The following is a 17,257-nucleotide window of genomic DNA, read 5'->3' on the forward strand; positions in this document are numbered from 1 at the left end:
ACATAGGTAATTTAGGTAAGAGAATACACCACAATGATCAATGTTGTTTGCAAAAAATAAAATTTATTTCCTTAAATGCAGGAATAGTAATGTGACACAATGTATGTGTAACTCAAAAACTTGCACCAGTTCTTTTCCACACAATGCCAATATGTCTTTTACTGGAGTCCACATGGGATGTGTTTCTTCACAACATTCCATTGTGCATTATGTTGCCTCATGTACGGCGTGTACACCTTGATGTTGCACCGTCACCCTGGTCTGTGTTTTCAGTGCAGTGCTCCACACCTCTTCCCTGACGCCCACTCCTACGCCTTTCAGCTGGCATTGGTGGTGTCGGTGTACTACGGCTCGATTGCCCATCTGTGTCAATGCTTGCTGGCGTAACTATGCCCCCTGTTACAGCTGCACGTAGCTGGTCAAGGGAATGTGTGACCTGCACAAGGCTCCGAGCAACATCTTCACAGCAGTGTGTCATAGCATTTTGCATGCTAACTGTTCTCCTGCAAAGTATGGCTATTGAGGTTGATTGTCGGCTCACAGCCCGGGCAAATTGGTCTAGCCGTGATGTGAGTCATCGTTGCTCCCTGCGCTGGGCCTGGCAAGCAGCTCTGGTTTCATTCAAATGTGCCTCTGTTGTCGTAGCAATTCGCATGATGCCCACTCTCATCTCAGACATGTGCCTATTGTGCTGTCCCAGTTGTCGTTTAATTGACGCTATGCCTTTACTTTGCAGGCGCTGCACTTGAAGCATTTGTCCCTCCAGCCCTGCAAAAACAGACTCCGTAATGGCGGTGGCATTGCTGGTGTCCCTCCGTGCCCTCTGTGTGGCTTCACTGACAGTAAAGTTTGGTGTACTGGTTTGCATTGTGCCCTGAGAAGCCCTAGGCGATACATCAGGCTGTGGCTCATCTTAAGCATCTGTGGATCCTGAATTCATTGGGATTATTGCCGGGACAGTTTTGCGCCTTTTTGTTGGTATTGCAGGTGTGTCAGTAGTAGGACTCTGATTCTCCAGCCCTACCTGATCTTCTGCTGAGGCGGACACTTCCACTGGTGCAATAGTGGCTTGGGTAGTTGGTGTATCTGTTAATATAAAATAATAAACACACATGAGTTGTGTGTTTAAAAAATATTTTTTTTCATGGAGGTATAAAGTTTATTCAGACCCTATTTACATGCCTGCTTGTATTTTTTGGGGGTACTGTTCATTTTCTATTTTGAACTGTTACATATATGACCTTTGACTGACTAGCTGCCCCTATGTAGATGACATTTGACTCCATTTCCAATAATGCTTCACTGGGTATTACTGTAATCATGGACCGGATTCCTGTTTGTGCATTTACGTTTTGGGGAATGAGTGGGATGGCAATGCATTGTGTGTTATAGGCATGCATCTTACCTTCAGTTGGGTCTCTGCCTTCAGAGCTGTCCAAGTCAGCCACGCCTGTCACTGCCTCTGGCCTTAGAGTTGTCTCCACCCACTGCTCCATGGGCGTCGGCTCTGGTGTTGTGGAGCTTCCACCTCCTGTTGTTTTGGCTTCTGCCAATCTCGAGGTAACCCTCTCCTTCGACCTCTGCCTCATGTCATACCACCGCTTCCGGAGAACGTCGGTGGTTCTATGGGTAACACCAATGGCATTTACTTTGTCCTGGATTTCTCCCCATATCTTCCTCTTCCTTGCTTCAGGCACACGGAGTGAGGCTTTACCGAATAGTAGATCATGGTTCCTCACCACCTCCTCTGTTAGGACCTCTAATTCCCTTTCAGAAAATGTCAGGGCCCTTTTCCTGGGAACTTCTTCAGCCTGCTTCTCTCCCCCTTCATTTTCAGCAGCATTTGGATCAATTTTTTTTCAGTTTGTGCTCTGAACAAGTAACACACACCCTCCACGCTGTCTCTCAGCCAGCAACTGACTCAGGGACAGGTGCAGGCAATTAGGTGCAGCATGGAGACTCACACTTCCTGGTTGTGATGTCATCATCCTGCACCTGAATTGCACTTTCCCGTTTTTTGAGATTCCTTAATAGCGAATTCGCTAATAAGGAATCGCAAAATCAGTTATCGCAAAAAATTCTGCGAATTTTTGGGAATCGCAAAAAATTAGCAGAATTGTATCTACATACGATTTTGCGATTCGGAGCGATTCGAGAAAAATCGCATTTTCCGAATCGCTAATTCTGGATTACCTACATATGCCCCCAAGATGTTTATTTGTTATTTGCTATTTAGTTGTTGTAACTGAGACCTTGCTAACTGAAATCCACAACAACTTGAGGACAGCTTCTAAGGACACCTCCCATTCTGAAACAACTCACTATGATCAGAGAACTATTCTACGGATGGAATTGTATTAGGGTAGTGATTTCAAACATTTAGATATGGGGACTACTCCATTTGATAAGTGGTGATCTAGAAACAAAACACGGACAACAATTTAAAGAGATTTCTGAATTCTTGTTTTTAAGTGAATTTCCTTATTGCATTAAGTTTATGGATTAAATCCTTAACCCCTTACCTGTGGGGCTTATTCCCCCGCTGTACTAGGGGGCGGGGGCGCGCACAGCGCCCCGGTGCTCATGACGAGCTCAGCTGGTCATGAGCCCCGATGTCTGTGTGCTCATGACGAGCTGAGCTCGTCACGGTCACACCCGTTTCTTTAGAACACTCAGCACAGCGGGGGAATTAGCTCTGCGTGCGAGCGTTGCGGCCGTTATGACGAAGGGAGGGGTTAAAGCTCACAACGTTTATAATGTTTACAAAGTACACAGTATGGTATCTGGGTATTGTAACAAGGATAATTACTGTAACCCACAAGGCAGCATCAAACTATATTTGAATTCACAGTAGTCCTAGCAAGAAATATTATCACAGACCTCAAGAGTTGAAAGTGTACTTAAAGTTTAAGTGTGCTACTATTGAAATTAGAAGCGATGCAATGACATACTGCAATATACCTAGGACTTTAAACTCATATCTGCTGTTTCTATTTTTCAACAATATCAGACATTCCACTTCATGAAAGAATCTGAGATATATATAGTAAATCTAATGGAATCTCATTGCCCATATATATGTCTAGAATTATATGCTGCATAAGTTGTGGGCATTCATGGGCACTAATAGTGTTATCTATTTTAGATAACATCTATGACCAGTGAATGGCCATTTTATGTCATATTCCCCAGATTTTTGCCTTCTTTAGGCTAACACATTTTTGGGCATTAGGGCTCTGTGCACTGTACCTCTGCTAACCAGTAGTAAAGTGTTTGTGTTCTCACTTCCAAACATTATAAAATTGGTAAACACCTAATTGGATTATTTCATTTATTTATAATTCTCTAGTATATGGCAGTAATTCTACCCAGGGCATGTAAATTATACTAGTGGCTACTACACTCATTGCACTAACCAATAAAGTAGCGCTGTAAGAAAGGTCTCGAGACCTTCCCTTGCAGCATGTAGTGCAGTTTTAAACTTTCATTTAGGCCAGGAAAACAAAACTTTTTTCCAAACCTTAATCTTCCTTTTTAATAATTATAAGTCAACCCTAAAGTAGGCTCTATTTGGCCTTAGGGCAATTGCATGCTATCTGAAAAATAAGACATGTGTACTCATGTTTTACATGTCCTAGCAGTGAAAAGTCTCCAAAATCATTTTCCACTGAAGCAAGGCTGACTCTCCCATGTCAAAGCACTGGGCTACATCTTATAACGTATAACTTCAGTTTGGGACTTGCTAGAAATATGATTCAAGGACTTGATCGATAGAATCTCAACTGATGGGCAATCACATTTTAAATTGCTATTTTGAAAATGCCATAAAGTTGGCATTTTCCTACCTATGTCAAATAAGCCTTTCTGCCTGTGTCCAGGGCCACTTGACAGTTAATGGCTCTCCTAAGGTGTGATGTATATTCAATCCAGATAGTGGGCAAAGGGCCTAGGTCTGGAAAACAAGGTATTCCTGACAGGAAGGGTTGGGAGGGGCTGCGCCTCTTTCCTGATTACATTGCAATGGGTAGCCTGGAGGCTGTACCCAGCCTTCCTGGCTTCAGAAGAAGCCTAATCTGTCACTGGCAGATGCAGCTCACACCTGGGTCTTCCTGCTCTTTGTGTCACTAGCCAGGCGGCAGCCAAGCCTGGGAGAAGGGAAGAACTGACTGGGACCAGTTTTAGAGTTAAAAAAGAGGTGTACTCAAACCATAGGTTAATACTCGGGATAAAAGTGTCATCCCCAGAATCTGAAATCAAAACACTCCTGCCCTGAGAAAATCCAGAAGAAACACAGCCTGCTATCTAAAGATGGAAGACGGGAACTGCTTGTCTTCAGCCCAGGCCCCCAAAACTAACTCCAAGGGTCAGCTGGCCGACCTTCTGTTTCAGCTCCAGAGACACAACAAGCTTCCAGATGTATTTCCCGCTTTACAGCAGACCAGACTCAGCTGGACGTGACCTAGTCTCTACTACAGGCCTCAGTGGAAGAGAGTCCTGAACCCCAAGTGTGCTCCTAAAAATCCTGGACCTTTGGCTGGACTGATGGTTTCACTGGATCCGATGTACAGTGGCTCAGAGGCATTTAGGGCCTCACATCACAGCGCCACGCCGCTCCTGATCAATTGCGTCACTGAATCTGATGCAGGGCAATGCAGAGCCTCGCATTGCAGCACCACCCAGCTCCTGATCGGTGTCTTAACTGGATCCGAAGCAGAGTCTTGCATCTCAGCACTGCACAGTTCCTTAATTACCAGCTTCAAGTGAACCAATTTAGGCTAGTGCTGGACTGCTCTGCCTACACTCCATCACAGTCAGCCTGAACTTGTGACTTTGTCCCAGTCCGGCGAACCAGATAGCCGCAGTTGGTGCTTCACGCCTTTTGGAGCTTTGTTTAACCTTCAACTTTTAAAATTCATATCTCTGGTTCTACTGCTTAGCTTTCTGTCATTTTGGTGCCTGATTATTTATTAAAATAGTCTCTATTTTTCTAAATTGGTTTAGGATTTTTCTTGTGTTTTCACTTTTTTACCCTTTGTGTTTTGCATAAACACATTTACAAATTGCCTCTAAGTTAAGCCTGAGTGCTTTGTGCCAAGCTGTTGAGTATAGGTTTATTTAGCGACTTTTGTGGTTCAACATGTTCATTTCTTGAAGTGGGTTCTACAGTGCCTCGTACTGTGCACCTGTGAGTTTTTTACAAGAATAGAAGGAAAACTCAGCAACAATGAAGACCTCCCTGATGCAGAGCTTAAAAAGTTGTGCAAGGAAAGGAGGTGCTGAGGCTAGTAAAAGGTTCCAAAAAAGGAGTACCAGATAGCCCTAAGAGCCTGGAAAGAGGTCCACATTTTGCATGGTAAATCCCTGGATCAAAAGGATGATTATGATGCATAAGGGGAGGATGAGATGAAGGAGGAGGGAAAGAATATCCTGGGAATGGCCAGAGTCAGAGGCGAGAGGAGAGCCCACAGTAGTAGGTCCCCTGTCTGGTCCAGAGCAGGGAGCAGTGTGTCCTCCCACAACCTGATCCCTGAAGATTTGGAAAACAGGAGGGATGAGAGATAGATGAAAAGGCAGATGGCCAAGCTGAAATTTGGGCACAAAAGAGAAAAGGCTGAGGTAGAACAAAATTTGGCGTAGAACATGTCTGATGCTGAGGGCCTTGGAGGAGAAGAAGCTGGCTTCAGAGGAAAGACAGCAGCAGAAGAACTGGCCTAGGAGGAGAGAACGTTAGCCTAGGCGGAGAAAAATGAAATGTTGGCTCATGATTTGATTCAGAAAAAACTAGGCCTAAATGCGGAACAACACACATTTCAGTGATGATGATGATGACAGCGACAATGGTGAACCTGAGGAAGGTAAACAGGTCAACATACACAAAGCCCTGGTTCCTAACTTTGTGTTGGGGGATGATATTTTTAATGTTTGGTGACCCTAAGGAGGACTTGGGGTGCTAGCCTGTTGACACAAATGGCTAGTTCAAGGACTTAATGGTAGTGAACTGGTCACATGCTCACAGCATTTAGGACAATTATTGGAAAACTCTGTTTTTAGTTTTTTCATTACACTTTCAGTGTATTATGTAAATGCTTTTTAAGTATCTACAGCTCAAGGAATTTGTAAAAAGAATGTCAGCCTCTGAATAAGGTATAACTCCTAATAAATATATTGAATGTATGTCAACTGTTTAGTGATAATAGGTAAGGTCTATCAATTATTATTGGAGAAACAGCCAGATAATTTACAAACCTTGGAGCGTTGATGGGCCTTACATCTTGAAAGAACCAATTACTACCCATGAAATAGAACAATGCATATTGAGGAGCCACATTCTTTTTTTATTGATCACCCTCAAGAATACATAAATATAAACTAATATAATATACATATTTTACCCCAAAAAGATTACATTGATGCAGATGTAGAACTAATGCCTAGCGCTTTTCCTGTGACTACACTGAAGCGGATACTGCACGCATCTTTTTTCAACTGCCATAAAATGCACACATAATGGCATAAGGTAGTTAAAGAAATAAAGATGGGGTATACATGTCTATCCCACACTGAAGATGTTACTTGTTTGCTTAACTAGACCATTCCCTTGAAATTCTCAGGTACTATATTGTATGCAAGTATCCTAGCACAATTATAGACCTGTAAACATCAACTAAATCAGGACCCCCCCCCCCCCCCCCCTAACTATAGGAGAGTGGTGGCATGAATGTATTTGCATATGTGGTCTGCAAATGGCTGTCATATCAAATCAAATATTCATGGCAGTGCTCCTCTAGTATCTGTCAGCTCATGATTTCCTTTACGCAGACACCATATTATGAGAATCCTTTTCTCATGAGACCATTATCTTTATACATGCTAAATGCCTTACTTATACCGGATGTCTCTATCATTAATACTATGACATTTTCTATGTGGTCTACATTTTAATGTAGTGAACTAGTAATGATTGTGTTTCTCATGGATTCTTGATTGTTTTGCACTTTTCTATATCATACCTCTTCCTAATAAAAAAGAAGAAAGGAAACACATATAAAGACTTCTTGTTGCAGTGTTGCCAGACCAGAGGTAATCAGAGCATGGCATCAAAGTGAAAGAGAGGCTTATTATGCCTCTGGGCTATTTTAGAAAAACATATTTCTTCATGTTCTATTCTATTCACAAGTTTGTACTGGGCACATGGCTACCCAAAACAGGCATCCCAACGCTAAATGCCCTTGCTTGAGTAGTGAGCATTCAGGTGAACAGTTTTAAGATGCTTTCTGAAACTTAACAGATTGTAACTTAGTCTGAGACTTGTAGGTAAATAGTTCCAGAGTTTAGAGGCAAGATGAATGAATGAGCAACCACTGCCCCTGGCTCTCTTGATTCTAGGAACAGCGAAAAAACCTAGGTAGCTTGAGCTGAGTTCTCTATTAGTTAGGTAGTAGTTGATGAGATGATGAATGATGCACAGGCCTACTTGTGTCATGCACGGTGTGCAATGCACAGTGCTTTGAAGTTGATCCAGCTGTTTATTGGTAGCCAATGAAATGTGGTGAGAGCCGGGCGAGCTTATTGTTTTTTCAGAATGCCTAGTAGTATTAGAGCAGCAGCATTTCAGGATGATTTGCAGTTTTTTAATGACAGAGAGTGGGCAGCTTAAATAAAGGGAGTTGCTGTAGTCAATACGTGATAGTATTAGTCCTTGGACCACTGTCCTGCGAACATCCATGGGAAGACATTTAGGAGTCTTTCTCAGGGCTCTAAAGAGGCCAAAGTACCTGGCAGCAACCTTCTTGTCGTGAGAGGCAAGTTAAGATGTCTATCCTGTGTGACAACCAGACTTTATTTCGGTTTTGGGGGTAGGCAATTGCCCAGGGATGGGGGCCAAATAAGTTGATTTCATTTAAATGGATTGTTGCAAATACCAGGACCTCTGTTCTGTCCCCAATTTCCTTTAAGCAGCTGGCTGCAATCCAGCTAGTGACCTGCTGTAAACATATGTTTGTTTAAGAAATGAAGCTTGAATTGGGTGAGAGAGAGAGACTGTAATATCCATATCATCCGCATAAGTTTCCCTGGTGAAGCCTAAAGAACAAATAATGGTCAAGAACTTTTTTAAGATCCTCCATAGCCATAAGGTGCTAATTCTGTACTACAACCTGGCCGAAAACCTTTTTGAGTGGGGTGTAGTATGTTGTTGGATTCCAAGAACTTTAGAAGATGGCTATTTATTGTCATCTCAATAATTTTACTGACACCTGGAAGTATCAAGATAAGTGGTGCCCAAGAGGTAAGAAGCACACCAAAAGTGTTTAGAATGATTCTGGGAGGGACTGCCAGAATCAGCACAGCTTCCCCACAAGTGTCCCTACCCACAGGGATTAGGTGGTATCGTAAATCTCCCAGGGTATTGAATCAGTGACCCCAGTAGATTAGTGTACCTTATCCCGGCACTCTTAGAGCTGACCTTGTAGTATGCTCTGGGAATATCTGGAACCCACTAATTTCTGATTCTTGACAATTAATGCATTATGAAAACCCGGTCTCAAAGCCAGTAGGTCTGACATTTTTATAATTCAATAGCTCACGATTTGTTATGAAAATAAATTCCTGTATTATGATTTTGGGTTGGGGTTCTTGTGGTACACAAACTGTTAGTCCCTTGGCTGTGGCATATAATGAGTTTTTATTGTGTACTAACTATGGTTCAGTTCATATTGTAACATCTAATGAATAAAAAATGTGTGTAAAAGAAACCTCTGCGTTTTTTAACTATGCCCAAGATAGTGAGTTTAGGAATAGTGGGTATTTGTGCAACTTTGACGTTAGCGTTAACTGTACTATCATGTGATACAGACAGCATTTTGCTAAATGTGTTCCTTCTTATATACAGGCTTGAAAGCAAAAAATGGAGAGAAATTGAATTGATAATAACAAATTCTCTACTAATCTGTTATCACATTTCTCTCAATAAAAATGGTATCTTGTTTGTGGTGGCGGACCTATTGCTCGCAAAGGTCTCTAAACGTAAAATGGAGGCCTCAAATTTTCCCCTTCAAAATCGAGCCAATATGTTTTTGTGGTTTGTGTTTGTACAGATGGTTGTTTAAAAGTGTGCTTTATGTTTTAATAAAATCAATAGGAAAGCAGGAATAAAAAAATACATCGTTCACATCTTTAAAGCTATAAAGTTATGATTTACCTGATCAATCTGTTCTGGAGAACAAGAGGAGAAAGCCGCTCTGACGTAAGGGCAAGGTTTTGACTTGTCAATTGTATAGCAGTTGCCAGGAGCGAAGATTACCTAAGAAAATATAACTTCATCAGAATATCATCAGCTACTGTCTTTGGAGCAGCAGTTATGTACCCCGGGATTTAGTGCAAACCAGGGTCCCTACACCTAACGGCACAACCATAATAAACAAAATAGAAACCGACCACTGCAAGAAAGACAAGTATTTTAAAGAAAGTAGGTTTGTTTTAATCAAGTGCATGGACAAAAAGACACAAAACATCTATATGCAAAGATCCCACCTCCATGCAAATATGCAGGCACACTCAGAGCAACATACAGACTTTGACGCACTCAGACAGATAAGTACCCAGGCATACAGAGCCTCACACATGAAGACAAATTAATAACACAATATTTATGCACAAATTGAAAAAAGCCCCCATATGTATACATATGCAGTCACCTGCACAAACATCTATGCACACAATGACGTGCGTAATCTATCAGATACAGGTGGACATGGGGTCAATAACATCGGGAACCAATCAAAAATTTAAAAATTGTGCTTAAGCCCCACAGTTCCAGCCAGTAATTCTTCCACGACTCCTAATTCTTCAACGACTCCTGAGGCCGTCGAGAAAGTAGTTGGTCTAACATCCCCCATGCAACTGGGTTTATTATCTCTTATTGAACAACTGGTCAGTTCTATTATTTCACCACTAATATAAAAAATAAATGCACTAGGGGACAGGCTGACTGAAATGGAGGAAACTATCAAGTCTAACTTGCTAGCGAATAAATGTCCTGTAACACCTAATTGTTCCCATTCACCTTCTATTCCCAAAGACCCCAAGCCAGTCACGCAAGACAAAAGGGTTCCATCACAAACAATAGCCCATAACGCACCAGTCCCACTAGCTCTTAAAACTTCTTTCAAACCCGTTTTACCGCAGCTCGTTGCCCGTAGAGCACAGCGTAACAAAGATTTTTCTATGCAACTCCCACCGGAGGCAGCTCCATTTGTGTGTGTCCTAGCGGGAGTACCAGTTCTTACTCCGGGAAAATCCGAGAGACAACACGACCTGCTGAACAAAGTCAAATTTTGGCTGACAAAAAACAGACCCCTGCCACCGAACCTCGAGGGCACAATAATGAGTGTTAGAAGGGTGGGATGGCTGGTTTCCCTCCCAAAAAATATTGCTGGCGACCTAGTACTCGTTAGATTTAGGCAGAGACACATTGTCCCTTACCTCCGTCCCTATGCACCCCAAGTGGGAAATGGCCCAATCTCCGTATGTGATTTGCATGACTTTTACCCTAGAACGCCGCACATCCCCTCACCTAGTTTTAAGGTAGGGTGCAACATGTTAATGGGCGGAGGACATCGTGTATTGAGTGGCCGTAGCCTTCCCACTTATATCCGACATGAATCGTTGTTTTATAGTGCCAAGTATTGGAACCCCTATTAATTGCTGTTTGACTTACCCTTAAAATGTGAAAAGTACACTATAATCAGGATATTCATTCCCACAGGTTGGGTAAAAGTTTTTTCAACTTGCAGCTATTATGTGTTATGAAATGTATGTTTTTATTTATAACTGTTTTAAACTGTACGCTTTTATGATTTTTAAATCAAAATCGAATAAAGCTATATTGACTTGACTTGATATGTGGGAGATTGGTGCAGGCACCATTGATTGTTTAGTGAAGAAGCATTCATCTGCATATGTATTCAGGATTATTACTTATTACTAAGAAAATGGTACAGGCTGCATTTTTACACGACTTAGAAAATATTTGCATAGTAGAGAGGAGGGTTAAGGGTAGCATTTTCGTGCAAATGGTGTAGAATGTAAACTACAATCTCCAAGTGCATCAGGCCTGATGCAGAAGCTCTGACCAGGCCCTGGTATGAAAGCCCCAGACCCTGAGCTCCCTTCTCTGGCTTGCCATCAAGCAAAGTGCCTGAGATGGGGTCCCACAGGGCAGGGGAGGTATTCCCTGCTTTCTTGGGATACAAAGCTCTGACTGGGCCCCAGCTCTGGCAAGCCCTGGGTTGGAGACCTGCCACCCTGGACTCCCTAATCCAGCCTGAGGTGTCACAAAGTGCACAGGATAAGGTCCTGCAGGACCGAGAAGGTCGCCCCTGCTGTTCTGGGTTCAGAATCTCTGACTGTGCATGCACCAGGCCAGCACTCAATGAGCCACCCCCATAGTGCTTTGCCTAATGCCCAGCGTGGGCTCCCAGAACCAAGGTCTTAAAGTCCTTGCATCCTCCAAAGGCGATCAGAATCCTTTTTCAGATGTCTCAGCACATCTAGATGGCTGTTTTACATGGTCGGGCTTCTTGTTGCTCCAAACGCTGGTATCTGCTCATATGCCATGAATTTCTATGGCACGTTCAGATAGTTGGGCTGACCTGGAAGTTCTGATAAAGGCTCATTTGACTCTTTGAGCCCAGGCAGGACTCCAGGTGGTCGGTTTGTTTTCACTGACAGTCCCCTCTGTCACTAGACATTTATGGATTGCGAAAAAGCGGATAACCTTGCTCCAGATTAGTAGAGACAGGACCTAGGCCAAATTATGCTGTCTGGCTGATCCCACCCAGTGCCACCAGGGGTTAGTTGGGACCCCTGAGGGGCTGAGTCTAAAACCGCCCTCTAGCCCTGTTTGATGGTCATTTCCTTTGAACCTTGCACCCTGAAGAGCAAGCAGGGATGCAAACCTTACATGCCTGTGCACCGAGGCCTGCCTGGAGGTGGTTTAACCAACACTGTACGGTGATTGTGGTGGCAGGGCTGATCTTAAAGTTCTGGTAAAGGCTCCTTGAACTCTCCAAGCCCACCCAGGCTCCACGAGGTTGGATGTGTTACCTCCGAAGACCCCCCTTTCACTTGGTGTGCATGGATTACAAGAAAGCAGGTAGACTTCCTCTGGATTATTAGAGACATGGTATGAGAGTCTCCCCTTGTCCTCTGGTCTTTCTCCCTGGGGGCTGCAAGGGCAGGGGGTGCCCCACCCTGGAGTCCCATGGGCTTGAGCCTTCGGCACCCATCCAGCATATCCAATGGCTCTTTATTCAGAGTCTTGCTTCCCAGAAAGCAGGCATGGATGCAAAGCGGACATCTACTTGCAGGGTGGCCTGCTCCGGCTGGTTTAGCCAGAACTGACTATTAGGGATGGACTGCTTGGCCAACCTCAGCTGTTAACATTATCAAAACTCATAAAATAAACATATCTGACAGTAGATTCCTAAAGCAAACAGAAGTATATGATGAATGGAGTGCTGAAACATTTCAGGCACTCACCCCCTGCCACAGATCTGGGTTGAATCCATCATCGGTTTTTAGCTTATTACGCCACCCCAGCTCAGACCCAGCTATATGCAAATTCAGTCTTGACCCTGTGCGTCATGGAAACAATCCAGCCCAAACTGCCAAGCCAGGTCTTTCCTTGACCGGAAATAAGCATCCTGTGACGGGATTTGGGGTAACATCCATCAGACAATCTAGTTTGAATCCAGTGGCAAAGTGAGCAATGGACCCACATCTGCCCATACCCTGCCTACTTAGGTTAAACAAAGCAAACACAAGGAGATGATGGACGGAACGCTGAAACTTTTCAGACACTCACCCCCAGTAAGTATCAGATCTAGGTTGAATCTATCATCATTCTTTAGCTCACTTAGCCACTCCAGTTCAGACCCAGCCATATGCAAATCAGTCTTGACCCTGTTCCTCATGAGGACAGGCGAGTCCGAACTGCCAAGCCACGCATTCCCTGGACCAGAAACAAGCATCCTCGGACTAGTTTCGGGGTAACACCCCTTCACTTATATTTTATTTTTATAATGGTTTTAACTTTACTGATATAACAACTTATATATATATATATATATATATATATATATATATATATATATATATATATATATATATATATATATATATATATATATATATTTTTCCACAAAAGGAGCGGCACAACCAGATTATTTTTGAAGCCTTTTAATCAGAGCTTCACCCCACCAACGCATTTCAGCCACACAGGTGTGTGGCTGAAACGCGTTGGTGGGGTGAAGCTCTGATTAAAAGGCTTCAAAAATAATCTGGTTGTGCCGCTCCTTTTGTGGAAAAAAGTGATTTTTTTGGGTCTGGATCCGATCCCTGGGCTGAGCACACACTGGTGAGCGCTCTCAAGATCTGCTGGATCACATTGTGGCGATATATATATATATAGGTATATATATATATAAATATATACATATATGAATAAAACAATCAAAAGTACAACAAATAAACTGCAAACAAATTTAAAATATTTCCGATTTAAACTGACAAAAAGTAAACAATATATAAAAATAAGTTTGACTATAAATATCATACATATATATATATATATAAAAAATATCAAATTAAATACACAAACACATAATAATATATATTTAAGCAATATTTAAAAAAAAATACTAGTCTCACAACAGTAGAGAAAGCGTTAAACTCAGTAGCGGTAAAATTGACTATTCCCACTCCAGTTTGGGCAACAGTAGGGAAAGCTTTGGACTCAGGAGGGGTAAACATTACTATTCCCACTCCATTTGGTGCAGGAAATAAGGAAAGTGTTGGACTCAGGAAGGGTAAACTGTTCTATTTCCAGTCCAGTCGGTGCATCATTAGGGAAAGCGTTGGACTTAGGAGGGGTAAAATGTACTATTGCAACTCCAGTCAGGGCAACAGTAGGGAAAGCGTTGCATTGGGGAGGGGTAAAATGTACTATTCCCACTCAACTCTGAGTAACAGTAGGGAAAGCATTGGACTCAGGAGGGGTACAATGCACTATTCCCTCAACAGACTGTACACCAGTAGGGAAAGAGTTGTACTAAGAAGGAATTAAATTTACTATCCGCATTCCAGTTGATGCAACAGTAGGGAAAGCATTGGTTGCAGAGGTGTGAACATTACTATTTCTTCTCCAGTCTGTGCAACAGTGGTGAAAGAGGTGGTGTCAGGAGGAGTAAAATGTATTATTTCCACTCCAGTTGGCCTAACAGTAGGGAAAGCATTGGATTGCAGAGGGGTATAATTTACTATTCCCAATCCAGCCAGTGCAACCGTAGGGAAAGCATTGGATTAAGGAAGGGTAAAATGTATTAATCCCACTCCAGTCTGTGCAACAGTGCAGAAAGCATGGGATTACGGAGAGGTAACATTTTCTAATCCAGGGGCGGGAAATTGTTCAAAAATCTACTTGGCCAGGGGACAAATTATTACAGAAATCTACTTGTCCTGGGAAGATATCTCCATAAATCCCTAAGGTAGGTCTGCACAGACAGAACTTGCACTGCAATAAGTGCAACATACTGTGCAGTATATATTTCAAATACAAGTCCAATTATGCAGTCTATGGTCATGCATCCTTAAATGTCTGATGTACAGTATGCTTGTAAATGTGTCAGTGGGCACTTCCCGCATTTATCAGCATATGAGAGATTTTCATATGTAGAGAAATAGTACATAAAGTCAGAGAGCAGACTAGTAATTGACTACATTTCTTGTAGTGTCTTTGAAAAAGACTCTGTCGGAATATGAACCTGTAGAACAGAAGGGTGTTCTTCATCCTAGGGCCAACTCACATCTGCCCAGCTTGAAAAATGCTCATGTGATGTTCTTATAAATGTTTAGACAGAAATAACTGTAGTTCTTGGCATAGCTTATGAACTGTTCATGGGGTAGCAAAATCATGTAGCAGAGTTGCTGTGGTTCACTGAGACAGTATCTACGTACAAATACACAAGAGCAAGTAATGGGTAGTTAAATAAATATCTCCTTTTTCACTCCTGGGCAGGTGCTGTGTTATATTATTGTGCACTCACTGCTACATCCCCATATTCTTCTCCCACACAATGAGCAAATGCAGCACTGGCAGTGCACGGTTCTCTCATGCACAATACTGGCATAGTAATGGCAGCAGCAGAGTAAGCTTCCTTAACATGATGAGGTGCAGCTCAGCAACAGATGTGCAAGTTTGTCTCACTCAGATATGTGTTACATGTAGCAGCTGTAAAATCTTCACAGTTACATAGCTGGAAGCAAACATTAGTCTCACAGCACAGGGAAGGAGTGTTAAGTTGAAAAGACAGTAAATCTAGAAGTGGAGAGTTGAGCATCATTGAGACGGTTGGCTAGTGTGTCACTACAACCACTCAACATTTCATGCCACAGCTAGCAAGGACACATAGGCTCAGTCACATTAGAGTTGGAAACACTACCCTAGCCTCTTGGATAGTCAAATATTATCTGGCGAATTAAGTTTGTTTATGCTTCAGCTACCAAGATTTAGAAACCAAATATTAAGGAATTGTGGGCTCCTGCTGGCTGAACAGCTCCCATATCTCCCCGTTGGAGGCCTGGTCCCTGTAAGTCAGTGGTGCCAGCCAGAAGGCAGAGATTCCTGTTCTGCCTAGGGAATGATGGCATTCCACCTGCAAAGGTTTGCCAAATTTCATGATATCCACCAGTGAGCTTGTCAGCTTTGTGTGGGCAAAAACATTACCTGCGTTGTTTCATACTCAAGGCTGATCCAGACAAGATCTGTAAGGGTGTTCCAACTCAGTGAGCCCTGTCACCAGCCCAGCCGTCCTTTAATTATGGCCAGGCCTAATTTTAATGCTAAATCAGGTTTTGGGTGTCAATAGTTTAATTATATTGTGGTTGTAGACATTAATATCAACAGAAGCAAATATATTACTCCCTTACATATATCAATATCAGTTTCTCTAAGTGGAGAATTAAATGGCCAATTTTACTTGATAAAAACACTAGCTGGAGTATACTTTTTAAACGCTATTTTTCTCTGCGGATGTATGTTACCTCTTTCTTTAAGGCCTTTTCCAAGATCAGATTTTCTGTATCTTTTATGTTCTTTATCTTTATCCATAAAAACATGCCTGCATGAGGGCACTGCCACTCCGCTAAACCTAGCACGAACAAAAGACATTTCAAACAAAAACATTACAGGTAAATCAGCATTCACTAACCTCAATTTTAAGTTAAGACAGTTAAGACAAGCCAAACAAGTGCAGCTATGCATGATATTAAATTATCCCAATGAACATCTAGCATTTGTGGAAATGTATCATTTTTGTCAGTATCAAAATCTTCAATCTTTGTCCTTATTCCATTCGGTATTTCATTAGCCAGTCATTTATCCACAGTGTTTATTTTCTCAACAACAGTTTTTTCTATCTCCTCCTATGGGTAGTATGGGTGCATGATCAATTATTAGAAACACAACTGAATGATATTTTTAAAGATTGGTAATGTTTTTGCTTTGTTCTAACATGAGGGCTGTGTTCATGGAATTTAATTTTAGTTTAACTATTGTGATATTTGTCTAACATAGTTGATACAACATGGGCATCTTTTTCTATAGACATATGTCTTAGACACACAAGTGCGAAAATTAGTATGAAATTGGTCTTCTGTCTGTGAATGGTATATGTTTTCTGTTTTTACCAAATAACCATAATATATGTATGAGAAGATGCCTCCTTTTGTGCTACACTTTATTGATGTTATTTAGACTCTGCACATAGAGGCGCTGCTGCCCAGTGTATATACCCTGATCCATTATATATGTAGACATTGGCTAAACCCTGATTGTCTCATATAACTTTCTTTTAAAGTTACAGTTTATGGTGTAGAAAATACACCTATAGCATTGAAAGTTATAACGTCACTAGTGGACTGTAGCACATATTATGCTATCACCTAGTGTGGCAAGGAAAACATGGTTTCAGGTCTGCCATTGCAGCCTGACTACTGCATAAGAATTTATTGTACAGGAGTTCTTCTCATGTAGAATAAGTGCGCTGTTACGACTGCAACTCAGTAACAGAGATATAGAGCCAGCAGTACAGAGAATAGGAAGAAATACTATTGTTCTACCATTTTGCAACGGTCATGATCCTCTACATGAATATAGAAGGCATTTATAAAATAAAGTGCATACTCCTAAGACGCCTGA

General features: G+C 42.1%; 1 protein-coding gene across 6 annotated transcripts in view; it reads right to left on the reverse strand.

The window, feature by feature from the left end:
• Positions 1–17,257, reverse strand: part of LOC144820011 (kynurenine/alpha-aminoadipate aminotransferase, mitochondrial-like) — a 785,209-nt gene that overhangs the window by 82,047 nt on the left and 685,905 nt on the right. For 3 of the 6 annotated variants that reach the window (XM_078677674.1, XM_078677673.1, XM_078677671.1), the window contains 2 exons: positions 16,102–16,208; positions 9,200–9,301 (listed from right to left, as the gene is read on the reverse strand). The exons of 2 other annotated variants lie outside the window; for them this stretch is intronic. In XM_078677674.1, coding sequence (XP_078533800.1) covers positions 9,200–9,301; positions 16,102–16,208 — 209 coding nt within the window. The remainder of the gene's footprint in view (positions 1–9,199; positions 9,302–16,101; positions 16,209–17,257) is intronic. One more of the 6 variants, XR_013607670.1, reaches the window with a different exon arrangement.

The sequence above is a fragment of the Lissotriton helveticus genome, chromosome 2_1, assembly GCF_964261635.1.
Source record: "Lissotriton helveticus chromosome 2_1, aLisHel1.1, whole genome shotgun sequence".
NCBI lineage: Eukaryota > Metazoa > Chordata > Amphibia > Caudata > Salamandridae > Lissotriton > Lissotriton helveticus.